Source organism: Carassius gibelio, chromosome A11, assembly GCF_023724105.1.
Source record: "Carassius gibelio isolate Cgi1373 ecotype wild population from Czech Republic chromosome A11, carGib1.2-hapl.c, whole genome shotgun sequence".
NCBI lineage: Eukaryota > Metazoa > Chordata > Actinopteri > Cypriniformes > Cyprinidae > Carassius > Carassius gibelio.
Window position 1 is genome coordinate 10773074 of NC_068381.1, and position 24530 is coordinate 10797603.

At 37.9% G+C, this 24530-nt stretch overlaps 1 protein-coding gene across 2 annotated transcripts; it reads left to right on the forward strand.

Annotated features, from left to right (window-relative positions):
• Positions 1-3922: 3922 nt before the first annotated feature.
• Positions 3923-23794, forward strand: myh7ba (myosin, heavy chain 7B, cardiac muscle, beta a). Of its 2 annotated transcripts, XM_052609709.1 has the most exons (41): positions 3923-4090; positions 4354-4457; positions 5251-5394; positions 6114-6270; positions 6409-6436; positions 6682-6778; positions 7731-7823; positions 7992-8055; positions 8143-8241; positions 8405-8508; positions 8592-8730; positions 8814-8932; positions 9189-9338; positions 9429-9599; positions 9684-9863; positions 10140-10272; positions 10349-10425; positions 10830-10917; positions 11006-11123; positions 11767-11890; positions 12014-12150; positions 14005-14260; positions 14699-14941; positions 15024-15200; positions 15279-15424; positions 15497-15587; positions 15669-16058; positions 18075-18201; positions 18294-18412; positions 18503-18699; positions 18781-19130; positions 19227-19351; positions 19701-19816; positions 19957-20149; positions 21192-21395; positions 21502-21627; positions 21706-21876; positions 22903-23007; positions 23130-23225; positions 23307-23441; positions 23563-23794. In XM_052609709.1, the coding sequence occupies exons 1-41, from the start codon at positions 3991-3993 to the stop codon at positions 23572-23574; spliced, it is 5805 nt and encodes a 1934-aa protein (XP_052465669.1). In that variant the 5' UTR covers positions 3923-3990; the 3' UTR covers positions 23575-23794. The 2 variants fall into 2 exon arrangements, with proteins under 2 accessions (XP_052465669.1, XP_052465668.1); XM_052609708.1 differs by lacking the exons at positions 3923-4090; positions 4354-4457; positions 5251-5394; positions 6682-6778 and adding an exon at positions 7619-7639 and having other exon boundaries at positions 6186-6270.
• The last annotated feature ends 736 nt before the right edge of the window (positions 23795-24530 follow it).

Here is a 24530-nt window from a genome sequence, read left to right on the forward strand (position 1 = left end):
AAAACCAAATTTTTTAATATGCATATTACACTTGGTGATTATTATATTAGGGATAATTCAAAGCTAATAGCTCATTTCAAAGAAACCTTATTTTGGCCATTTTTTATATTATCCATTTTCAAGCACTCCATGATTTAAGCTGCATAAAATGAAAACATCATCAAGGTGGACCAAAAGAACCAGTTAATTTTATACCAGTCATGTTGGTGATCGTCACCACATCAGTATGAAGTAGCCTGGGGACACTTAATGCATTACTGGAATTAGGCAGGGATTGCTGCGATATCCCAAAGTGCGACCGCTTGTCTGCTTTGGTTTAGATAAAGCCACGTGGCGGTGAGATAGCCGAGCAAAGGTATGCTGTGACTGGGCATAAATAGAAAACCAGCTAAAGATGTTGGTATCCCCAGCTAGGGCCAAAGGCCATGATTTAACCCACTGAAAGAGTGTTTATTGTCTGAAGCCACAGGGGTAGGAGCAGAGTCTCTTTACCCCTGTCACTTGCTAAAAGACTAACTGACTCTTACGTTTATTGCCTGTTTGTATGTTTGTGTTGGGCTCTGCTGATTGAGTGAGATTACTAAAGAGCTGAGATATTAACTTGTGTCTCCTCAATATGCTTTCCAGTCTCCCATCGGATTGACTGATGACTCACCACAGAGATAGCACAGTTGCTGAAAGGTTTTGTGGACGATTAGCTGGCATCCATGTGTTGAACTCAGTGGAGTGGCTGCTGCTAACTGGCACCAGTGAATTCTCTTTTAAAGGGTGTTGGTGGACACCAGCACTATTTTATTTGAAAAAACTGTCATCTGTACTCTTTTTCCTATTACCACTTACAGGGCTGGGTGTTTATTTGAATTATCAGGACTTATATGACAAATGTAAGTGTGGTGGGTCTACCACCTTAAAAGTGTGTGTGTGCCTGTAAATCTCAGCCTCCCTCCACTTCAGTCTCTAAGCCTGCTGGCATTTGGTGCACAATGATCTAAAACAACTGTGACCCAACTGCAATTGCAACTTTGATTCCAGGAATCCCTGTTTGATCTGACTTAACTCCATTGTTTCGCAACAACCAATAAATATGCAGATAAATATAGTCATGCATAAAAGTCTGGCTCGTTTCTGAGATTGGGTTGCTGAATTACTGTGGTTATTTCACAGCTATTTTAATGTTCCTAAATGTTGCGTATGTATAATAGCATTTAAAATGGTACAGGCACCCTCCAATTTCATTATCTCTCACGTTTTATCTGTCTGTCAGTGTTTTTTTATGCACAGTCCTGCGAGTGAGGCTGTACATAAGCCAGCTGCCACACTTATGAAGCGTCCCAGAATAGCCCTCAACTGGCCTGCTATATCTAACCAAAGTGCAAGAAAGTTGCCGTCATCGATGTAACACTCCATGCTTTGCCAAAAGATAGCTGCAGTTCCATCAACGACAAACATTTGTAGTTATTCCATGAAAATGCTATGAGATTTCAAAGTTTTTCATAATGCTGTCTGCATCCTGTAAATGTGTCATTTTGTTGAGTGATTTTCTTGCTCAAGCAGTGAACAGAGCAGCAGTGCTCTGTCTTTAACAATAGGCCTTGTCTATTGCTCTTGTCAGGAATGTCAGCCTTTGGCATGAGGCAGGGATGGAGTATTCTCATCTATATCGGGACACTATGAGCCCCTCCCCTTTTGGTCCACACTCTTTACTCTTTTTCCACATACAAGGACACTGATCTCAAGGTCAGATCCACAGGGGCCGGTGTGTAAAAAGAGGCGCTCCGCTCCAAGACGCTCAATTACTGCACTGACACCGTAGTGGAAAAGTAGCAGCGGCTGCCTGCATAATAGGCTGAATTTAGGCCTGTTATTTTAGCACTTTGTCTGGAAAGTTCTGCACCACACCTGCTGTTTTATGTATCAAAAATGAGTGTTGGCAGTGAAGTGGCATGGATGTGTGAATTAATAATTATATGAGTAGGTCTGAAACCACATGCAGATGCTACCTTAAATAAAAAAAATCTTCAGACTGATCCAATGCTTAAAAATGCAGCCTTGTTGATTGAATCATATTACATTAAATTTTTCATAAACATCACAAGTAATTACTTATATATGCATAAAAATTAGGGCTGTTACTAGCAATCATTTTGGTAATTGAGTAATCAGTCGATTATTCTGACACTTTATAGCAGAATCTAATCCTTGTTTAATATTGACTAAACAAAATGCAACTGAAATGTCCATTTATTCTTTAATAATCAGCCACTTTTTATGATAGAAATGCTATAGCCACTGTAAATTCTTTCTCATACATAGAAGGCACATCTTTCAGTTTTTGGCCAGTTAACCGACATGGGCAAAAGCCGATTTTTTTATATTGAGTACTTGAATTTTATAGAAGAATGGTGATAGCCCTATATATAACATTAAATATATTCATATATTTATTTTTATACAAATTCATTTTATAAAAGATTTGGAGACAGATTTGTTATTGAAGAGTTATTGAATTGATTTCACTAGTCAGAAAACTGCTTGCTTCTATGGTGGAAAGAAAATCCATCTCAATTATGTTGCTATTATCATTAAGGGCAGTGCATCTTGGCTTATATTGGGACGTATTTTTAGCATCCCATATCATGTCAAGCACAAGGGACCCTTTACTTTCTTCTAGGGTTGCATTTACTGTGGCCACACACACACAATGCTTCCCTCCAGTGGCGTTTACAACAAAGGATTCCGCAAACAAGCAATTAGAGTAAGGGAGAAGACCGAACACATGGCCATTATGTTCACCTAATACATGTCCTGCAAGTCGAGGAGAGAATTGTTGACGAGTTATTGAAGAGATGTTAAAGAGCCAATAGTAAGGGTGTTGCTTGTTGCCGCTGAGTGGATCTCTGTAACCTTTATCCATGCAGGGACCAGGGGGAATTTACAGCGACCACAGCCGCTCAGATGATTGTTAGTGTTGAAAACAAAATATAGCCCAACTCTGAAAAAAATTATAAACTGAGAAAACTTTAAGGAGAAACAAGTTCATTCTTAATTATTACTTCCTTCAATACGTATTAAGTTGATGCATAATTGTGAACATTTGCTATGGTTACAGCAGTTACAGAGCTGATAACATCATTTTGATAATTAGTTTCAATGACAGTGTTCATGTAAAAGTAACTCACTAACTGCTGTCATATATATATTTTTTTACATAAGTTAAAAACATACAAAATAAAAATAAACAAAAAGATTAATTTGCATTTCCTCTTATATAAATAATCTTAAATGATGTTGTGTTTTTAGTGCCGTTGCTGAAAAATAAATTGGTTATATTGATTGAAAATGTAAAAGAAATACGTTTTTTTTGTGTATAAAAAAAAAAAAAATATATCAACCAGTTTCTGATCAGTGCCCTGCACTTAGCCTGCATAAGTTGCTATAAAAATAACTAAGCTTGGGTTTGGGTAAAGATAAAAATGTGGCTTGCCCTTCTGTGTCAGTTTGGGACACAGTGAGCACCAATAGGCGCTGGAGGAGGTGACACATGATAATTTCTCTAAACGTGACCTTGGAGGAGATGATAAAAGGAGTTTGGCCACTCCACCCATTCAGTCCGTGTTAAGGTCAGTTAGCAAATTATGACTGGATACCTTAACTCATTTCATTTACTTGACCATTTGTTTGTAATATTACAGTAACATTAATTCCATCAAATCAGTTTCTTAAAACTAAAATCTTATTTTCTGTCAATAATGAAATGCTTTGTTTTATGTGATACAGCCTACCTCCTGGATTATATATTTAATTTCTACATGAATTATTCCTGCAATGTTTACACGTTTATTTTGTAGGCCTACTTATTTTTTGCCAACATTATATCGTATTTTTTGTGTCTTTTTAATGATTTAATTTGAAGTGTAACTATAACATTTGTCTTCTTCTAAGGTATCTGGAAAGTTTTATCTTCAGTAAGTAAGCAGCGGTGGATTTATCATGTCGAGACTGTTGGATATGAAGGAGTTTGGAGAAGCGGCTCCGTTTCTGCGCAAATCCGACCTGGAGCTGCTGGCATCGCAAACTGTTGCGTTTGATGGTACTAGGAACACATTTTCAAGTGACTGCAACAAATGTTTTACGGCGGATACAAACACTTCAGATCTTTTTGAAATCTTGTTTTGGCTACGCAACGTCTTTTAGGTGTTCGTAATTGCACGTTAGGTTCTTAACTTGTTAATGTTGATCAATTTAGCATAAATAAATTTGGCGTTGAATGATTGGATTTATAACAATCAAACCAACGCAAAACGTAGTCGGAGCCTGGATATTGATCACTGACACAGACTCCCTTGTGCGCAGGAAAGAAACGCGCTTGGATCCCAGATGACAAGGACGCGTACATTGACGTGGAAATCAGACAGATTGATGGTGACAAAGTCATCGTTGAGACCAAGGACGGGAAGGTAAGGCTTTTTTTGTGAAATTTAATTTATCATGTCAAAACAATATAAGGACATGCCAAAACGTACTTTTGCTTATAAATAGTGTTTCTGATTTGTTTATCTCAGTTAATGAAATTAAACTGTAATAATTTTGCTATAACGACGACTGCGGTAGTTTAATACATAAATATATCGGCATGAAATATTGTTTTGAGATTATACTATTTTACATTTAACTAGATTAGCCTACATTAAAGTTTTTAAATAAGAAAAATAGCTCATTACAAATAAAAATACGGACACTGCGCGGCATTTAATTATAGTCCTTAAGTAATTTAGTCCAAGTTGGATTAGTTGGACGATGGATTAGTTAACTATAATGTTGTCTTTCTCTAGGCCAATTTAAAGCTTTCCTCGTCCACTCTGTGTCTTACCAGTTCGATGTTATTATCATCAACGTTTTGGTTGTCCTCTAAGCTTCTAGCCATGTATTAACTTTACCATGTTTACCTGTAAAACTAATACCTTCCACTGAGGCAATTTTTCATTACAAGCGTCATTTTAGTCGCCAGATGGCGCTACTAACTATTTTGACGTGCGCTGGAATGAATAGACAGGGACGGCGGAGGGGTATGGAAGTAGTGCCGGTTTGTTGACATGAACTGGTGATCCAGTTTAGCGGTTATTTAAAAATATAGACATATTTGAGAGCTCAATGTGCCATTGACCAAACAGAATCAAATAATCATTTTAAAAAATTATATTTTTTTTGTCGCCCTGCTCTGACTCTGCTTATTGCCTCTAAATCCTGCAGTGCCTAACTGTGAAGGAGGATGACATTCAACAGATGAACCCTCCTAAATTTGACATGATAGAGGACATGGCTATGCTCACACACCTGAATGAAGCTTCGGTGCTCTATAATCTGCGGAGGCGCTACAGCAATTGGATGATCTATGTTGGTACCATCACATCACAGCTCAAAGCAAAGAAATGATCTGCCCTTTCTCACTAATCTTTGATGCCACAAATAACCTGACCAGAGCATTAAACATAGAGGGGCGGCACTATTCATAGGACTTTACAGTCACAGTAATGAATGTAACCCTTGCCTTTGCCAAGGGACAAATACAAGTGAATTCCCAAGAGGTATGACCTTTATAAGTGCCACAGTCAAAAGCACCTCATAAAGTTATCTCTGGGAAGTTATGTTTTCCTGAACAGCTTTTGAACAGATCCAATACATGGGAAAACTACATTTTGGAAGTCCATAAATAAAGTTAATAGTAAAATTGACATATGAAATAGTTACATTAGGAGATATAATAGGATACTCTTATGAAAAGGTGTAACTATTTTACGTTATGGCGAATTGGTGATTAATTCATATAAATTTTTACAATCTCATAGGCCTACACATATTTTTGTACAATCTGCATAAAGCCCACTGATGGTTAGGTTTGGCCTTTTTTCAAATCAAATTGTATGAATTCATGCTAAATGCCGCCTCATTAAAATAGATGTTTCCTCATGAGATCAGGATAAATATAAGAGTCACATTATGAGATATAAAGTTACCTAATTTTTTTTAAATAAGGCTGAATTAAACAATTGTGCCATTTATCCTGACTATATACATCATACCTGAAACTAATCTTGTCAATCTTCTCACTGCAGACGTATTCTGGGCTCTTCTGTGTGACGGTGAACCCATACAAATGGCTTCCTGTCTACACAGCCCCTGTAGTGGCTGCCTACAAAGGCAAACGCCGCTCCGAGTCTCCACCTCACATCTATTCCATCGCTGACAATGCCTACAATGACATGTTGCGCAGTAAGTATAAAATTAAACATGTGCTTGTCTCTTCCCTGCCCATACAATAACTTACAGGAGGGATCATTTCACACTTAAGCCAATTCAGAAAGGCCTTTCCTGACCTGAAACAAATATGTTATTGTTAACCCCACACAGATCGTGAGAATCAGTCCATGCTAATCACGTAAGTCTGGATATTCCTGTGCACGTTCTGTATTTTTGTGATGAGATAGAGACATTTTCAGCTTGGGGGAAAAAAACCCAGCCACTGAAAATAAATATTTCAGATTACACTTCCAACTTTTGATTTTTGTTTTAATAGAAGATTTTGTTGCACTGTTTTTTTCTAATGTTCTTTGCTGTGGTTCTTTTCTTTCTTTTTTGTTTTTCAAATGTCTTATTATTCAATAATTTCTTGATACCTCATAGCGGAGAATCTGGTGCTGGCAAAACAGTAAACACGAAACGTGTAATTCAGTATTTTGCCATAGTGGCGGCTCTGGGTGAGGCACCGACTAAAAAAGGAGTAAGACACAAGCTCTCTCGGTTTCCCTCAAATCATCTCCCTCTTCTTTTCAAATCAGCTTTTTTTTTTTTTTTTTACCTCTCGTGCTGGCAAGTGTTTGTCATTTTCATTTTGAGGTCGCTCCTCATCTAGGTGTCCGGCTTATTTTTCAGTGACATTACTACTACGTATTGTAACTTGTTTTTCTGTTATGGACATCTAGACTGAGGTTTGACTATCCCTTCCATTTGCATATATCTTTTTGCTAATTTTCCCAAATGTTTTTGTGGGGTGAACCTTACTCCATGTGTCTTCAATAGCTTAACCCCAGCACATCATCTCCTGCATTTTTCTTCCTTGTTCTTGAAGTTTTTTCTTTGAAACAAATTTGTGATTAACAAATAAACTTTCCTTTTTCCAAGCAGGCCCGACCTCTTTCAGTTTCCCTGATTTCAGTTTTTTTGTCGCCATTTTTAAAATCCATTATTCATGTTTTTTCTCTCTCTCTGATTATCATAGGGTGTGACTGTTAAATACTTTGCTGTATTTGATGTGAGCTAACAAAATTTAATCCATGTTTGTCTATGAATTAGCATTTTCAGTTATAATACAAATTATTTTTTAATCAATATTTTAATGACACCGATTATTGACTAGCATAATATAATACTTTTTAATATTTGTAATAAAAATGGGGTCATTTAAAATGTTACATGCATTATATTGAATTCAAATGAAGTAATCAGGCTGTTAAATATAGAATGAAATAACAACAATAGAATATAATATTAACATAAGATGAGAAATATGTACTTTTTTATGAAACAACAATCTTTATTTGTTGTTGTTTTATGTTTTAAGGCCCCTGCCACTAAAACAGGGGTGAGTATATCTTCCCACAAGGAGACATACTGCATAAACTGCAACAAATAAAGCTCAACAACTCATCAATTATAAAAATTACTTTTCTCAGGGGACTTTAGAGGACCAGATTATTGAAGCTAATCCTGCAATGGAGGCTTTTGGAAATGCCAAGACATTGAGGAATGACAACTCATCCCGTTTTGTGAGTATTTGACACGATATAGACCAACGTTGTAGTTTTTGAGTCTATTCCTCTTACATACACGTAAAGACCTGTTACTATGCTGTAAAATTAAAATGACTTCATAGCATAATTGCTATCAAGCGTGGTTGATTCAACCATGATTTATTTCCTTAAATCCCTCTATAGGGTAAGTTCATCAGGATCCATTTTGGACCAACAGGGAAACTGGCTTCTGCTGACATTGATATATGTAAGTAAATTGTTCAAAGAATGATGATGGCTTACCAGTGTATGTCATTCCAAAATATAAAAGGGATTTATTTAATTATTTCTGTAGATCTTCTGGAAAAATCCAGAGTGATATTTCAGCAACCTGGAGAGCGAAGTTATCACATCTACTACCAGATCATGTCACAAAAGAAGCCTGAACTTCTTGGTATGATAAATGCTACAATTACAAATTAAATGTTCATTACATTTAGTCATTTAGCAGACTTACAAATAAGGACAATGAAAGCAATCAAAAAGAGCCATTTCAAATACAACAATATTGCCCTATTACTCATAAAAAATTATAATTTTTTCCTCGTGGATTTCAGACATGCTCCTGGTCTCTTCAAACCCCTACGACTACCATTTTTGCTCCCAAGGAGTGACAACGGTTGAGAATATGGATGATGGGCAGGAGCTTATGGCTACTGATGTAAGCTCTAAAATCTCTCATCACCTACAGAGACCAAATGAAAAATAAAAATGACCTCCAAAATCATTTTCTCTCCCCTCCAGCATGCCATGGATATCCTTGGCTTCACTCCCGAAGAAAAGTATGGCTGCTATAAAATAGTAGGGGCCATCATGCACTTCGGGAACATGAAATTCAAACAAAAGCAGAGGGAGGAGCAGGCAGAGACCGATGGCACTGAAAGTGAGTGTAAATCTGCAATCTGGCTTGTCGGTATTACAGTATTACAGTTAAAGTGCTAAACGTATATTAAATGATCTTTCTAGGTGCTGATAAGGCCTCCTACCTGATGGGTGTTAGCTCAGCAGACCTCATAAAGGGTCTTCTGCACCCTAGAGTGAAGGTGGGCAATGAGTATGTGGTTAAAGGACAGAATGTCGAACAGGTAAGTGTTCCCAAAATCCTTTTTTCTTGGATGTGTGTGTATATAGCTACAGAAAGAAAAACTTAATTATTTTGGTGGATTTTGCTACGCCAGTAACAATGCATGTTGAAACCACTGACATTTACCGTTGATCTACTAAGATACAAGGACTAATGCAGCCTGAGAAATCAGCCTTGTATCCAGGCAACTGTTGCAATCCGTGTGAGTGTCAGCTGTGATCTTCATGTGCTTCACAAACATTGTGTGGCTCCACCAGGTTAACTATGCAGTGGGAGCTCTGGCCAAAGCCACTTATGACCGCATGTTCAAGTGGTTGGTGGGGCGTATAAATAGGACGCTATACACCGCTCTGCCGCGCCAGTTCTTTATCGGAGTGCTGGACATCGCCGGCTTTGAGATCTTTGAGGTGAGTGACTCTCGAAATTCCACACCGCACTTATCTGGATTTCTGTCGGCATTCACACTTGTGCATCTGTCATGTGGATTCTCTCAACAGCTCAACAGCTTTGAGCAGCTCTGCATCAACTTCACCAATGAGAAACTGCAACAGTTTTTCAACCACCACATGTTCATCCTGGAACAAGAAGAGTACAAAAGGGAGGGCATTGAGTGGACCTTTATCGACTTTGGGCTTGACCTCCAAGCCTGCATTGACCTCATTGAAAAGGTTTTTTTTTTTTTTTTAGTTAAAACAATATCAGTTACAGTAACAATTCAAAAATGAACAACTGAGTTGTTTTCTCTTTGTTAGCCCTTAGGAATTATGTCCATCCTTGAAGAGGAGTGCATGTTCCCTAAAGCTACCGACAATAGCTTCAAGGCTAAGCTGTTTGACAATCACCTTGGCAAGACTGCAAATTTCCAAAAGCCAAGGCCTGACAAGAAGAGAAAGTATGAGGCTCATTTTGAGCTAGTGCACTATGCAGGAGTGGTGAGTTTGAACCAATAATACAACAAGACTCAATTTAAAAATCACTTAGGTGGCACTTGATATTACAACTATTTATGATGCACTTTAGATTATTCTTGGTGCTTTTCTACAGAGAAATAGCTTGAGCTAGTCAGTTTTAGCTGCTTTAAGCTGGTCTTCAAGTCTAGCAAGCTTAAAAAAAAGCCATCTCAAACCATTTAAACAGTTCAGTTTACCACCCTAGGTTGGTTTAAGCGGTTTTAATGTAGATAATGAATATTTTTATTTGAATTTCAGGTGCCATATAATATTATTGGTTGGTTAGACAAAAACAAAGACCCTCTGAATGAAACAGTGGTAGCCTGTTTCCAGAAATCAGCCAGCAAGCTTCTGGCTAGTCTGTATGAGAATTACGTTAGCTCTGACTCGGGTAAATATACCACACAGTCTGCCTAAAATATGACCATAACCATAAAACACTTCTAAATACAACTTTTTCATTTTAGCCCCTGACACAAAAACAGGAATCAAGGAAAAGAGGAAGAAGGCTGCTTCCTTCCAGACAGTGTCACAGCTACACAAGGTAGGAATTTAACCAGACTTTACTGCTACTTCCACTAGGTGCAAATTAGTTAGTAACAGCAGAAACTGGTATTAAACAGAAATAATTATCCATGGTCATTAAAACAAGGAAATCAAAACTCTCCAGTACTGAGAGGGAGGCAGTTAAGACTTGCAGTGATGTTTAGAGAAATGACACATGAACATCACTTTAAGTCTGTGCTGGCTCCTGTTCTGTCTGTGTCCACAAAGAGCAGCAACTCAGGGTAAGTCTAGAAACACACCTGGCAATGTTTTGGAGAAGGACACTTTTGCATATGGTATGATTGAATGCATTTGCTTTGTGCATTGTAAAATGTTAAGAACTGCTGTACAGCAGGAGTTTATGGCCTTTTTGTATATTGATTATTTCTCCCCCAACTGCAGGAGAATCTCAACAAGCTGATGACAAACTTGCGGAGCACTCAGCCCCATTTTGTGCGCTGCATCATCCCCAATGAGACCAAAACACCAGGTGCTGTATCCACTGAACACTTCAACACCTCTAAGCCAACAGGATCATGATGAAATGTCTAACTTTAACCTTTTCATCTTATTTGCAGGAATCATGGACGCTTTCCAGGTGCTGCACCAGTTGCGCTGTAATGGCGTCCTGGAGGGCATTCGCATTTGCAGGAAGGGATTTCCTAACAGAATTCTTTATGCCGATTTCAAACAGCGGTGAGAAGAGCTACTGTTGACACACTGTGTACTCATTGAGAACATCAACAATTAACTACAATAAAATCTTGGCACTTCTTTACTTTTAGTAGCCTATAATTCCCCCATTTTATATTTATCAGACGCTTTTATCCTAAGTGACTTATTTCATTCAGGCTACAAATTTTTTTTTTTACCAGTATGTGTTCTCCCTGGGAATCGAACCCACAACCTTTTGCGCTGCTAAAGCAATGCTCTGAGCCACAGGAACCCCATGTGAACATGTTTGAATCATGTAATGATTTGTGGTTCAATAAATAAATTGAGACTGAATTTTAACTAGTATTTCTGGGGTGCTAGTACAAAAATTGTTACAAAATAATTTTCCAAAAAGGTTTCCTAAATTTTCTCACCACCATTTGGTGGGGCCAGAATTGGATAATTGTTTAAATAAGCATTTTAACATAACACAATTGCTTACTTCACCTTCAACCTTCAGTGGCTTGTGAAAAGTCAGCCAGTTGATAAATAGTACAAATTTTTGTACATTAGTTAAACCTGGAAGAACAGTGAACACTATGTGTGCAGTACAGCTTAGATGATAAGAATAAAAACTGTGAATAAGAATAAACTGTGAGAATGTTTATATTCATCCTTTTCAAAGGTATCGCATTCTGAATCCTCATGCTATCCCTGATGACAAGTTTGTGGACAGCAGGAAGGCTGCAGAGAAACTTCTGGCTTCACTGGATATTGACCATAATCAGTATAGATTTGGACATACTAAGGCAAGTCAGACTTCAAACAGTAAAAGTGTTTGTTGCTTTGAGCCTCAAGCAATGGGACATCAATTACAGGTCTGTACACAAGACAAAATGGGCTAAATCAAGCCTTGTGTCTCTGCATTACAGGTGTTCTTTAAAGCTGGCCTGCTGGGACACCTGGAGGAGATGAGGGACGAGCGTCTGGCTAAAGTTCTCACTCTACTGCAAGCCGCCAGCCGTGGCAAGATCATGAGGATGGAGCTGAAGAAGATGATGGAGAGGAAGTAATACATGATTCAATGCAAAAGATCTTTCTTAGATAAAAATACGGTGACCCCCAAACATATTTGGACATTTAAGTCAAACATAAAAAATGAATGAAAGGAACTGCATTAGATAACAAAATTTCCTACCATGTTCCACTCATAAAAATAAATAAATTATTTCACCAAAACAAAACAAAAAAGTATTTTAGATAATTGGTAGAGTTAATGGAATAAAGTAAGCGCAACAAACAAAAATAAATAAATAAATTACTTTGATATTTAAGTTTGGTTTAAGTGGCAAAATACATTTTGGGGCCACTGTATATAGATTTGTCTGAATATAAAATATGAAGTAAAATATGAAGATACATATTCAGCGTTAAGGTACAGTAACAGCAAAATTTCACAGGCAAAAAAAGGCCTGAAGCACTTCTCACACAGATGCCACTTTCAAACCAAGCATCTTTCTGTTGGTCAGTGGAACTGATTTGCATGACCAACTTGAACCCGATATGAAATCTGCATGGGGACATTTTTTGCCCTCCCGCAAAATTCCTGATAAGGTGGATTCTTATTGAAATTGCACGATTTTGACCATGAAAATTCACCAAACAACTATAAATTGCGAATGCGACGTTAGACTATTATCAGCTCTCACCTGGTTTCAATCCACTTTTCTGAAGAAAAGGTTTCCATATGTTTATATTCTGCATATATTCTTAATCTGATGCCTTCCCACACAAATATTCACAAACTATACTGATATCCAATCGGTTCATTCCTAATAAAGTTAGCAACAAGCTGTTGCCACATGATATCTCTCAACCCTCAACATATGAGAGGTATTTTGGGGCCATGTGGATGGAGTGTTTGAGGCGTGTGTCTTCAGACATGCATTTGTCCATGTGTGGCCAAGACCCTTCATATGCTTCGACACTCTCTATAAAACGTAAGGTTCTCCGTGCCCATATCCATGACCTCCACCCTTCCTCTTTTTAGACAATGCGAGCGGTGTCCTTAAAGCTCAGAAGCCCAGTGGGTCACATGGCAGCTGCTCACCTCACTCCCCTCTAAAAATACAGGCCAGCTCCCTGCTCAAAGGCCTGTTTTGCCAAGGCGCTGGTGTCTCTAAAGGACCACATTGAAAGCATATCTTCAGACTGGCAAAGGATTAAAGCCGCTGGTCCGCATAAGGCCTCAGTTTCTAAATAAATACTACACACTTCACCTTTTGGGTGGTCCAGAGCACAGATGCATGGCTATTTGACCAGACTGAATTCTCTACCGTCATCCGCTAACATATAACCACAGTATTGTGAAAGCAAGTGCGTGACATCTGAAAGTCACCCCAGTAATAGACTAACTAAAATGAGCCTCGTTTCATGCATTCATGGAGCTAAGCCAGTGGGTCATATGGGGGTGACACAAGCTCCACTTAGTTGAAGAAGAAAATATACTAAAGATAAAAAAAAAAAAAATTAAAGCTAATTGGAAATATAAAAAAAAAATACATAAAATAGCACACAAATACGTGTGTTACAATAACAAAAAATGAGAAACTGCAACTCTGAAACTAAAACGGAAGAGGAACTAAATAGGGTAAAATAGTCCCACTCAGTATGGCGGCTGTAGGAATAAAAGCCCAGCCTTTTGGTTTATAGAGCCAATCACATGATTTTATTGGACCATCCTGAAAAATACAGCATTTCAGCATTATTTGAGGTCAAGAAACTAAAATTTTAAACTCCACACCAGTAGTTTTCGATCTTGCCCCATTCAAGTATATAGGAGCTACACTTGAATCATCAACATGGCTACCAAGTGGACTGACATGCCTTAAAGAAATTGATTATACCTGCATCTTGTTATTAGGGAGGCTCTGATGATCATACAGTGGAATATCCGGGCATTCAACATCGTGAAGAACTGGCCATGGATGAAACTCTTCTTCAAAATCAAGCCCTTGCTGAGGAGCGCCGCCACAGAAAAAGAGCTGGCCGCTCTAAAAGAAGAGTTCCTAAAGTTAAAGGAGGCCCTAGAGAAATCAGAGTCCAAGCGTAAGGAACTGGAAGAGAAACAGGTCAGCCTGATCCAAGAGAAGAATGACCTTTCTCTGCAGCTGCAGGCAGTGAGTATCAATGGCAAACGTACTGTTTGCTCATAAACTCCACAAAAAAGCTATGGTGGCCACAGAATTCAATATTCATTTATGAATTTTCACATTCTACTGTAATACAGCAGGACGTTTTGTTACTTTTCAACAAAAGTGCAATGTTTTCTGCAATAGCATGGCAAAAAATGCTAAAGTGCAGGAGAAATGTATAAAAAATTATAGCTGAATGCATAAAAGTATAAAATTACCATTCTTCTCCAAGTCACTCATTTTGACATGAGCTAGGATCTAAATGAGATATTTAGGTTTAAGGGAAAGAAAATGCTGAATAAGATCTACAGTTTTATAGGGTTTAAATTGCATTACCCAATAAACAGTCAAAAAGAATCAAATTAATTGTACATATTCAAATGTTAAAATGCTTGAATTGACCTTCTAACCATTGCTCTTCAGGAGCAGGATAACCTGGCAGATGCAGAGGACCGTTGTGACCTGCTCATCAAGACCAAGATTCAACTTGAAGCCAAAGTGAAGGAGATGACCGAACGCCTGGAAGACGAAGAGGAGATGAATGCTACCGTTCTTGCAAAAAAACGCAAGTTGGAGGACGAGTGCTCTGAGCTGAAAAAGGACATTGATGATCTGGAGATAACCTTGGCCAAGGTGGAGAAGGAGAAGCATGCCACTGAAAACAAGGTTAGAAAAGAAAAATGAAGCTCAAGCTTTGTTGTTGAGCCACCGTGAAGTCTGTTAAACCAATTAGAGTCCCTTTTCACAGGTGAAAAATCTGATAGAAGAGATGGCAGTTTTGGATGAAACTATTCTGAAGCTCACTAAAGAGAAGAAGGCCTTACAGGAGAGTCACCAGCAGACATTGGATGACTTACAGACAGAGGAAGACAAAGTCAACACTCTGACTAAGGCCAAAGCCAAGTTGGAGCAACAAGTGGATGATGTAAGTTGAATAAATGTTAACTGGACCAAAAGATCAAGAATAAATCAGAAATCAATACACTCTAATCCCATGGTTTAGTTGGAGGGATCCTTGGAACAGGAGAAGAAATTGCGAATGGACCTGGAACGGGTCAAACGCAAGCTGGAGGGTGATCTGAAGCTGGCCATGGAGTCTGTCATGGACCTTGAAAACGACAAGCAGCAATTAGAGGAAAAGCTAAAGAAGTAAGAAATCATCACATGACATGATGCTGTAAAATAAATCAATTCTGTTCTTATATTGTCTGTTTTTTGTAGGAAAGATTTTGAAATGAACCAGATCAGTTCGAAAATCGAAGATGAGCAAGCGCTAATCATCCAGCTTCAAAAGAAGATCAAGGAATTGCAGGCGAGTTAAACTGGACGTCTGATCTCCAAGTTTACGTCTCTATCAAAATATATTTTAATTCATTCTTTCATTGTGTTTAAGGCTCGTATTGAGGAGCTCGAAGAGGAACTGGAGGCAGAGCGCTCCAACCGGGCGAAGATAGAGAAACAGCGATGTGATGCCTCCAAAGAGCTTGAAGAGCTCAGTGAGCGTCTCGAGGAAGCCGGAGGGGCCACTTCAGCCCAAATTGAGATGAATAAGAAACGGGAGGCAGATTTTCTAAAACTGCGTCGTGACCTTGAAGAGGCCATATTGCACCACGAGGCTATGACCGCCGCACTGCGCAAAAAGCATGCAGACAGCGTGGCTGAACTGAGCGAGCAAATTGACAGCCTTCAGCGGGTCAAACAGAAGTTGGAGAAGGAGAGAAGTGAAGCCAAGATGGAGGCAGATGACCTCACCTCCAATTTAGAGCAGCTGGCAAAGAGCAAGGTGGAAAATATGATCATGTCACACCACAGTCTGATCTAATTTAACAAGCATTAATTTAGTGTTGACTTTAACATTGAAAAAATCAAGGGCTGATATCAGTTGAGATGAAATTTTCATGCTCTTAATGTTTATTACATTTATTTTACACAAAGTTAAAAGCATATCATATATCATGAATTTACAATGAACAATATTTTTACAGCTTTTATTAATATAGCTTAATGTAAAATTTTTAAATATGCTCAAACATTTTTGCATTTCAAGTTGTTCAAGCTGTACAAACTAACATCAGTGAATCTATCATGAACAAACATGAATTAACAAAAAGCAATAGTATATTTATTTATATATATATATATATATATATATATATATATATATATATATATATATATATATATATATATATATATATATATATATATATATATATATATCTCGAGAGAGAGAGAGAGAGAGAGAGAGAGAGTTAAAGGGATAGTTGGCCCAGAAATTAAAATTCTGTCATCATTTACTCACCCTCATGTCATGAATTGCTTTCTTATTTTGAACATGAAGATATTTTGAAGATTGCTGGTAATCAAACAATTGGTGGTTGTCATTGACTTTTTTAGTAGGAAAAAAAATACTATGGGAGTCAATGACAACCACCAAGGGCCCTATCTTGCACCCAGCGCAATTGACTTTGTACACAGACGCATGTGTCATTCCTATTTTGCACCCGCGCAAAGCGCGCTTTTCCCTCCACAGAAGCACGTCGCTAAACTAGTGAATGATATTGCGCTCCCTGGGCGGTTCAGCGCAAAAAAGGAGGCGTGTTCCGGCGCAAACAATCCCTGGTGCTATTTTGCTGTTCCATTAAACAATTGCGCCACTGACCAGAAAAAACCTAGTCTAAAGTCAGTGGCGCGTTGCGCGTTGTTCATTATGCTATTTTAAGGGGGCATGCTTGAGCGTGCACAACGCGCATACACTTTGCTCATGTAATCTACACAGATGCAACAGTTATTTTTGCAAATCATAAACTGTTACACTAAAAAAAAATATTAACACATGAGATGACGGAAATCATTGTGGTGTGCCACGAAGATGTGAAAAAATAGGCATAAATCTAGCTTACAAATTATTCAGGCTAATTTTAGTAATTAAGGATCAGACCTGTTTGCCCAATAGTGGCAAGACATATAGGCTATGTAAGGACATCTGACAAATATGTTTGTCCGTCAAGAACCAGGAAAAAAATCGATGAAACAATTGTGGCTATTTCCTCCCACGCCTGTTTAACCGACGCAATTTTGGGCGGGTTTCTCCCATCCCCATACAACACAACTTCTCTGTCTTTCACTGCTCTTACAAGAACACCAGTCTCCTCGGCTGTGAACCGCTCCTGGCGTGCGCCTGGTAAATACGCCATAATAATAGCAATCCATAATGGAACTTGCGCACCTGCTTTTAAAGGGAATGTTGGATGACGCTCTGATTGGTTTATTTCACGTTACGCCCAAACCACACCTATGAATAATGAAGCTACTTCAGACCAACCCATTTTAGATTTGCGCCGGGCGCAAGAGCCATTTATCCCCCCGGGAAAATAGCAACAGCGCCGAGACCCGCCCACAAAGTTACTTGCGCTTCGCGCTTTGACACTTGCGTTTCAGATCGTTAAAATAGGGCCCCAAATGTTGGTTTACCAGCAATCTTCAAAATGTCTTTTATGTTACATACACTCCACTGTGCATCATAAAAAAAACAGACAGTCTTAAAAAAACACTGAATTGAATCAATCACCAGTTACTGTATAAAAATTCTGTTCACTTACTTAACTGCAAGTAATATTATCAGTGAAAACAGGAAAAACTTTTTGTCTGAAATCAACATGGTTTTACATAAAATGTGTCGGTAAAGATATACAAATTGTTATTATAATTTAATTTCATAAAAGCATATTCATATATGTATGGTAGGAAACACAATGTAATTATTTTTGATTTGCTACACCCACACACATTATTACAGGCTGCCACTGAGAAAACGTGTCGTGTCTATGAGGACCAGATGAATGAGTCTAAAGCCAGAGTGGAGGAGCTCCAAAGGCAGCTCAGTGACACCAACACACAGCGAGCCAGGGCTCAGGCTGAAAGCGGTATACAAACAAACTACTATTTACTATTCAACATGAATCACTGAGACATTTATGCATTTATGCCTTTTTTACATAATTTTTCCATGCATCAGCTGAGCTGGGCAGAAAGCTGGAGGAGCGTGAAGCTCTGGTGTCTCAACTGCAGCGCATCAAGAACTCCCTCAGCCAAAACATTGAGGAGCTCAAGAAACAGCTAGATGAAGAAACCAAAGTAAGAAAGCAGTTTTCCTCACTGCTCAACATATTTGGGCTTTTGTGTGGAACAAATTTGTACTTCTGATCTGTCTTTTGCTCCTTTCAGTCAAAGAATGCCTTGGCTCATGCCCTGCAATCATCCAGACATGACTGTGATCTCCTGAGAGAGCAGTATGATGAAGAGCAAGAGGGCAAATCTGAGCTGCAGCGTGCACTGTCCAAGGCCAATGCTGAAGTCGCCCAGTGGAGGACCAAGTATGAGACAGACGCCATTCAGAAGACAGAGGAACTCGAGGAAGCAAAGTGAGTGTGTGGACTAGACAAGAAATAATGACTGGCTTCATTCAATCTATGACCGAATCATAAAAGTTAATAAATTGACAGGAAGAAGCTGGCCGTCCGCCTCCAAGAGGCTGAGGAACAAGTCGAGGCATCAAATGCAAAGTGCTCCTCCCTAGAAAAGACCAAACATCGGCTGCAGTCGGAGATTGAAGATCTCGTTGTAGATCTGGAGCGCTCTAACGCAGCTGCCGCTGCCCTGGATAAGAAGCAGAGGCAATTTGACAAGATTTTGGCTGAATGGAGGCAGAAGTATGAGGAGTGTCAGTCTGAGCTGGAGTCCTCACAGAAAGAGTCTCGTAATCTGAGCACAGAGCTGTTTAAACTCAAGAACTCTTACGAGGAGGCTCTGGACCATCTGGAGAGCATCAAGCGGGAGAATAAAAATCTACAGGGTATGTTTTGAACTGAAGGGATTTTGAAAAGAGAAAAAAAACTCTAAAATCATATTAACACATATCGTCAGTTTACACCTTTCATGTTTCTAACAGAGGAGATTTCTGACCTGAGTGACCAAATAAGCCAGGGCAGCAAGACCATTCATGAGCTTGAGAAGATCAAGAAGGGCTTAGATCTGGAGAAGACTGAAATTCAAGCAGCTCTGGAGGAAGCTGAAGTATGAAAAAAAATACAAAATTGAAGAATACACATTGCCATTAATGCCAAAAAGTTTTCATTTTCCATGATTATAATTGTGTATTAAAGAAAAACTGGTTTAATTCAACTAAAACCACAAATAATTTCTTTTAGATAATGAATGAATGATAAATTAGATCCCTGTAAATAATAAATGTATGTATTTTTGGTTTATCATTTAGTGTTTTTTTTTTCCCTTGTGGAAATAGTGCATGAAGAAAAAAAAGGAAATTAATTGTCCTGCCAAAAGGTTTATAAAACTAGCACAGTAATGAGAATATTATATCGAAACAGATGAAAAGAGACTTCTCATACCTTATTTGTGTCAGGGAACTCTGGAGCATGAGGAGAGTAAGACTCTACGGATACAGCTGGAGCTCAATCAGATCAAAGCAGACATTGACAGGAAGCTGGCTGAGAAAGATGAGGAACTGGACAATCTCCGGTCAGTTCTACTTAAGGAGAGAATCATGATGGACTACTGATGGAGACTGATTATTGAACATCATTTCCATTACTCCATTCATTATACAACCATTTAATGCAAGACTTCTTAACTTATTTACCAACCTTTAACTTATCTAGCCGTAACCATCAGCGTGCCATAGAGTCCATGCAAGCCACCCTGGACGCAGAAGCAAAATCCCGTAATGAAGCCATCAGGGTGAAGAAGAAGATGGAGGGCGACCTGAATGAAATGGAGGTTCAGATGAACCATGCAAATCGCTTGGCTTCTGAGTCCCAAAAAATGGTCCGCAACTTGCAGACACAGACTAAGGTAAATCCAAATGTTACTCTATGACAAGCACTTTACATCATAATTGTGGGAAATAGGGATTTAATGATTCACTCAGCTCATGATTTGTTTTGATTCACAATTTTGATTACACTATACGATTAATTTTATATATATATATATATATATATATATATATATATATATATATATATATATATATATATATATATATATATATATAAAATAAGAATGGAATTGTAAATTAAATTTGTCCTTTTATTATTGCTTGGACAAAATGCTGCACATTACTTTGTGAAATCGCTTCTATTGTCCTCATTTTTAAGTCGCGTTGGATAAAAGCATCTACTTAATAACATTTTAATATAATGTAAATGTAAATAACAAAACTAAACTGAAATATTAAAACAAGCCCCAAAACAAATAAATAAGTAACAAATCAAAAAAAAAATCTCTCTCTTTGTGCTCTTTGCATTTAGAATGAGAGGCAACCACTGCATTTTTATCATGATTCAAAGATGCTGCATTCAAGAAACATGAGCAGTTTTTAATCTAAATTAGATTGTATAATTTCGAAATTTGAAGAAAAAACAGAATAGTTCGACTTCAATTTTGTGAAACTATACATAAAACAATATCTGCATGAAACAGAAACAGCAGACCAGATCTGAACGAGATGCAGATTCACAGTCTGACGGCAGGTGTCACTTAAAGTTTCCGCTGTAAACAAAGCAGGGCTGCACTTCTGAACTTTAATATGCATTATACAGAGGCAAGATGAAAAAAAAAACCATCTAAACTTTTCTAAAGTTCCCCTCAGATATACATTCATATAAACTCCTACTCCTGATTACATTTTGAAGTGAATCGCGATTTGTTTAGCATCTCAACCGTTTTGAATCTTCACATATTTTAATCTCTTTTCAACCCACTCGCGTTTAATCGTTACATCCCTAGTGGGAAATAAAAAACAGGTTTGGAAAATTTTCATGTTACGATACATGCAAAATTACTTCAGCAAAGAGTCACCAACTCATGCCTAACAAACATATCAATTATAAAGGATCTTCAGATAGAGCTGGATGAGACCATTCACCAGAATGAAGAACTGAAAGAACAGGTTGCAGTTACTGACCGCAGGAACAACCTCCTGACTGCTGAGATGGAAGAACTGAGAAGCCAACTGGAGCAGAGCGATCGCGCCCGCAAACTGGCCGAGTATGAGCTCCTGGAAACCACGGAGAGGGTCAACCTACTGCATTCCCAGGTAATGGCCAGATGTCCCATGATCAAACTTTGCAGAAGGCAGCTCCTCTGTGCACCGATGACAAATAATATATTGTAATTTTCCATAATTCTTTCTGCCTCTCTAGAACACATCACTGCTCAATCAAAAGAAAAAGTTGGAGAGTGATATCTCCACGTTGTCTAGTGAGGTGGATGATGCTGTGCAGGAGTGCCGAAATGCAGAAGAAAAAGCCAAAAAGGCAATCACTGATGTGAGTTTCTTGCATAGAGAGGATGTTTTTGCTAAATGTTGTGCATAAGAAATCTTATATGATACTATCGATATGCAGGCTGCCATGATGGCAGAAGAGCTAAAGAAAGAGCAGGACACCAGCGCTCACCTGGAACGCATGAAGAAGAACATGGAGCAGACCATCAAAGATCTGCAGATGCGTCTGGATGAGGCTGAGCAGATCGCTCTGAAAGGAGGCAAGAAGCAAATCCAGAAACTGGAAAGCAGGGTATGCAGGATGACATTTGTAATATATAACATACGTAAATAAAATAATGCTGCTTGAAAACCTGACTGAATTTGGCGATGCCAAAAATCCTCAATTTGCATGCGTCAGTTAACTGGCAACATACCGGAAAGGCTGTGATTCAGTTGAGTAAATATATGTGCTGCGGGTTTAGTAGGTTATGGCTCTGTTCACAATAAATGCTGCTCCACTTAAACAGTTTGCATGCGCCAACCATCTCAATCTCCATCTTTGTGAGTCTTAATGTCTTATAACGGTTGGGAACAATGCACCATTCTATCAGATTTACAAGATTCATTTTTGAACCTACGCCAACACAAGACAATACATCATTATCTTTCTAAATATGTTCCCTGTTCATCATGACTTTAAAGTAAAAGTTTAAACCCTCGCTCAGAGTTTGCATGTTTTGAAGTCCACGTTCTTGTAAAAAAACAAACAAAAAAAAACAGTGCCTGTAGTATTTATATCCTAAAGAAGTTGCCAAATATTAAAGATCTAGTGGATGTTTGAATGTAATGTTTTTAAGCAATATTAAACAAGGATTAGATCATGCTATAATGTGTAAAAACAGTTGTCACGCTGTTGACGCCCACAGTAGGCATTTGATATAATACATAAGGTACATATATTATGATTACATTGGGTGTAGAAAATAATCACCCCCTTAAAAATAATCACATTTTATTGCTTTGTAGCCTAAAATGAAGACAGGCACAGTTTTTGTTTTATCCAGCTGTATTTAGTCAGTGTAACTTATAACTTATAACTAAAACCATATGATTACTTGCATTTAATATTTATTTGAACCAATAATTAGCCTCATTGCTATCTGTATTTCAAGTCATTTTTAAGTCTATTGTTTGCTTAGGTCTATTTTTATTACCAAAAAAATAAATAAATTAAATAAAAATTACTCATTGTCCATCAGGATAATCGGCCGATTACTAAATTACCAAAATAATCATTTCTGCCCTAAAGTGAACTTTTAACTTTGCTTTCCTTAAGGTGAGAGACCTGGAAAACGAGCTGGAATCTGAGCAGAAAAAAAGCAATGAATTCCAGAAGGGAGTTCGCAAATTTGAGCGAAGGATCAAGGAGCTCACCTACCAGGTAAAAAAGTCCATCAGAGAGATGCACAAATAGTTTTGATATTACTTTGAGGTTGCTTCAATAGCTTGAGCTGCACTATTCTGGAAGAATGAAGCCTGTGGCACCACCTGCTGTTTCTGCAGACTGAGGAGGACCGAAAGAACATGGCTCGCCTACAGGAGCTCATAGACAAGCTGCAGGCCAAAGTTAAGACCTACAAGAGACAAGCAGAGGAGGCGGTGAGTTTACAAGTAAAGCTTAACATGCTACACCTCGTGTACACTTAACATCACTGATGATTCCTGTTTATTATATTGTAGGAGGAACAAGCTAATACCAACCTGACCAAGTACAAGAAGATTCAGCATGAGCTGGATGATGCTGAGGAACGAGCCGAGACTGCGGAGTCTCAAGTGAATAAACTACGTACCCGCACCAGAGACCCGGGTAGCAAGGCATGTATCTTAAGTCTTGAATATTGCATTTAAACTCCTTGGACTACATTCATTTTTTGTATTTCACATCAACACTATAGTGACTAAACTTATTAATCAGCTTTGTTTTGACTCATTTTAGCTTGCAGAGTGAAGAGGAAAGCCCTCTAATAAATGATCAGAGCCCACAGCTGCAACAGTTCTGTGTGAGACTGAAATAAACATACGCCTAAAGCTATGAGTAAGACTGAAAAAAAAAAAGATGGTTTATTTAGACCATATAAATCTGTATTTCATATGGTCTTTATTTTAGGGCTGTCAAATCAGTTAATCATGATTAATCACATCCACAATAAAAGTTTGTGTTTACATTATATATGTGTGCTGTATACATCTATATATCTGACTGCTTTTTTATTTCGTTATTTTAGATTACTTTTGACCTAACTTGTTAATCATATTGATTTAAAAAAAAACGCTTATATATAAAAAAAAAAAAAACGTCATGTCAACCAATGTATTACTTAATTTAACTTGTTACCCTAATATCACAGGCGGGACTTCAAATAAATATATTAGGTGAAAGAGATTCAGCTGACAAAAAAAAAAAGTTTAAGAATGCCTGGATCACGTGTAAAGGCGCATTTGAATGTGTTTGAAAGACACAAGCCTTCCATAGACAGTAATACATGGTTAAATAACCTACCGAGTGATGAATCAAATCAAATGTATGTCATCAGTCGCTGATGCAATGATGAAATATTGGGAAGACCATTCTCAAAATGTAAAAGATTTTTGTTAAAGCCTGTGTGGCTTCTACATTATCTGTGTAATAACAGCCACCTGACCAGTGGCTGGTCTTTATGTGAATGTCCACATAACTGTAAGACTTTCTGAATGTATAAGCGGTAAGCTATTTTAGAAAGCAACATTTATAAGATGAAAAAGAGGAATTCCAAATAATTGTGAATTGTGTCAATATGTGATCATGCAATCCATAAAGTAACTGTAGTCTGATTATGAGTATTTAAAAAATGTAATCGAATTACAAGTACTTTATTTTTGTAATCTGATTATGTAAACCAGATTACTTGTAATCAGTTGCTACCC

Coding starts and splice junctions, on each gene's coding strand:
- myh7ba (XM_052609709.1), top strand. CDS start 3,991: ATGTCGAGACTGTTGGATATGAAGGAGTTTGGAGAAGCGGCTCCGTTT. Junction 11,124..11,766: donor TATGCCGATTTCAAACAGCG/GTGAGAAGAGCT, acceptor TCCTTTTCAAAG/GTATCGCATTCTGAATCCTC. Junction 14,942..15,023: donor AGCATGCCACTGAAAACAAG/GTTAGAAAAGAA, acceptor CCCTTTTCACAG/GTGAAAAATCTGATAGAAGA.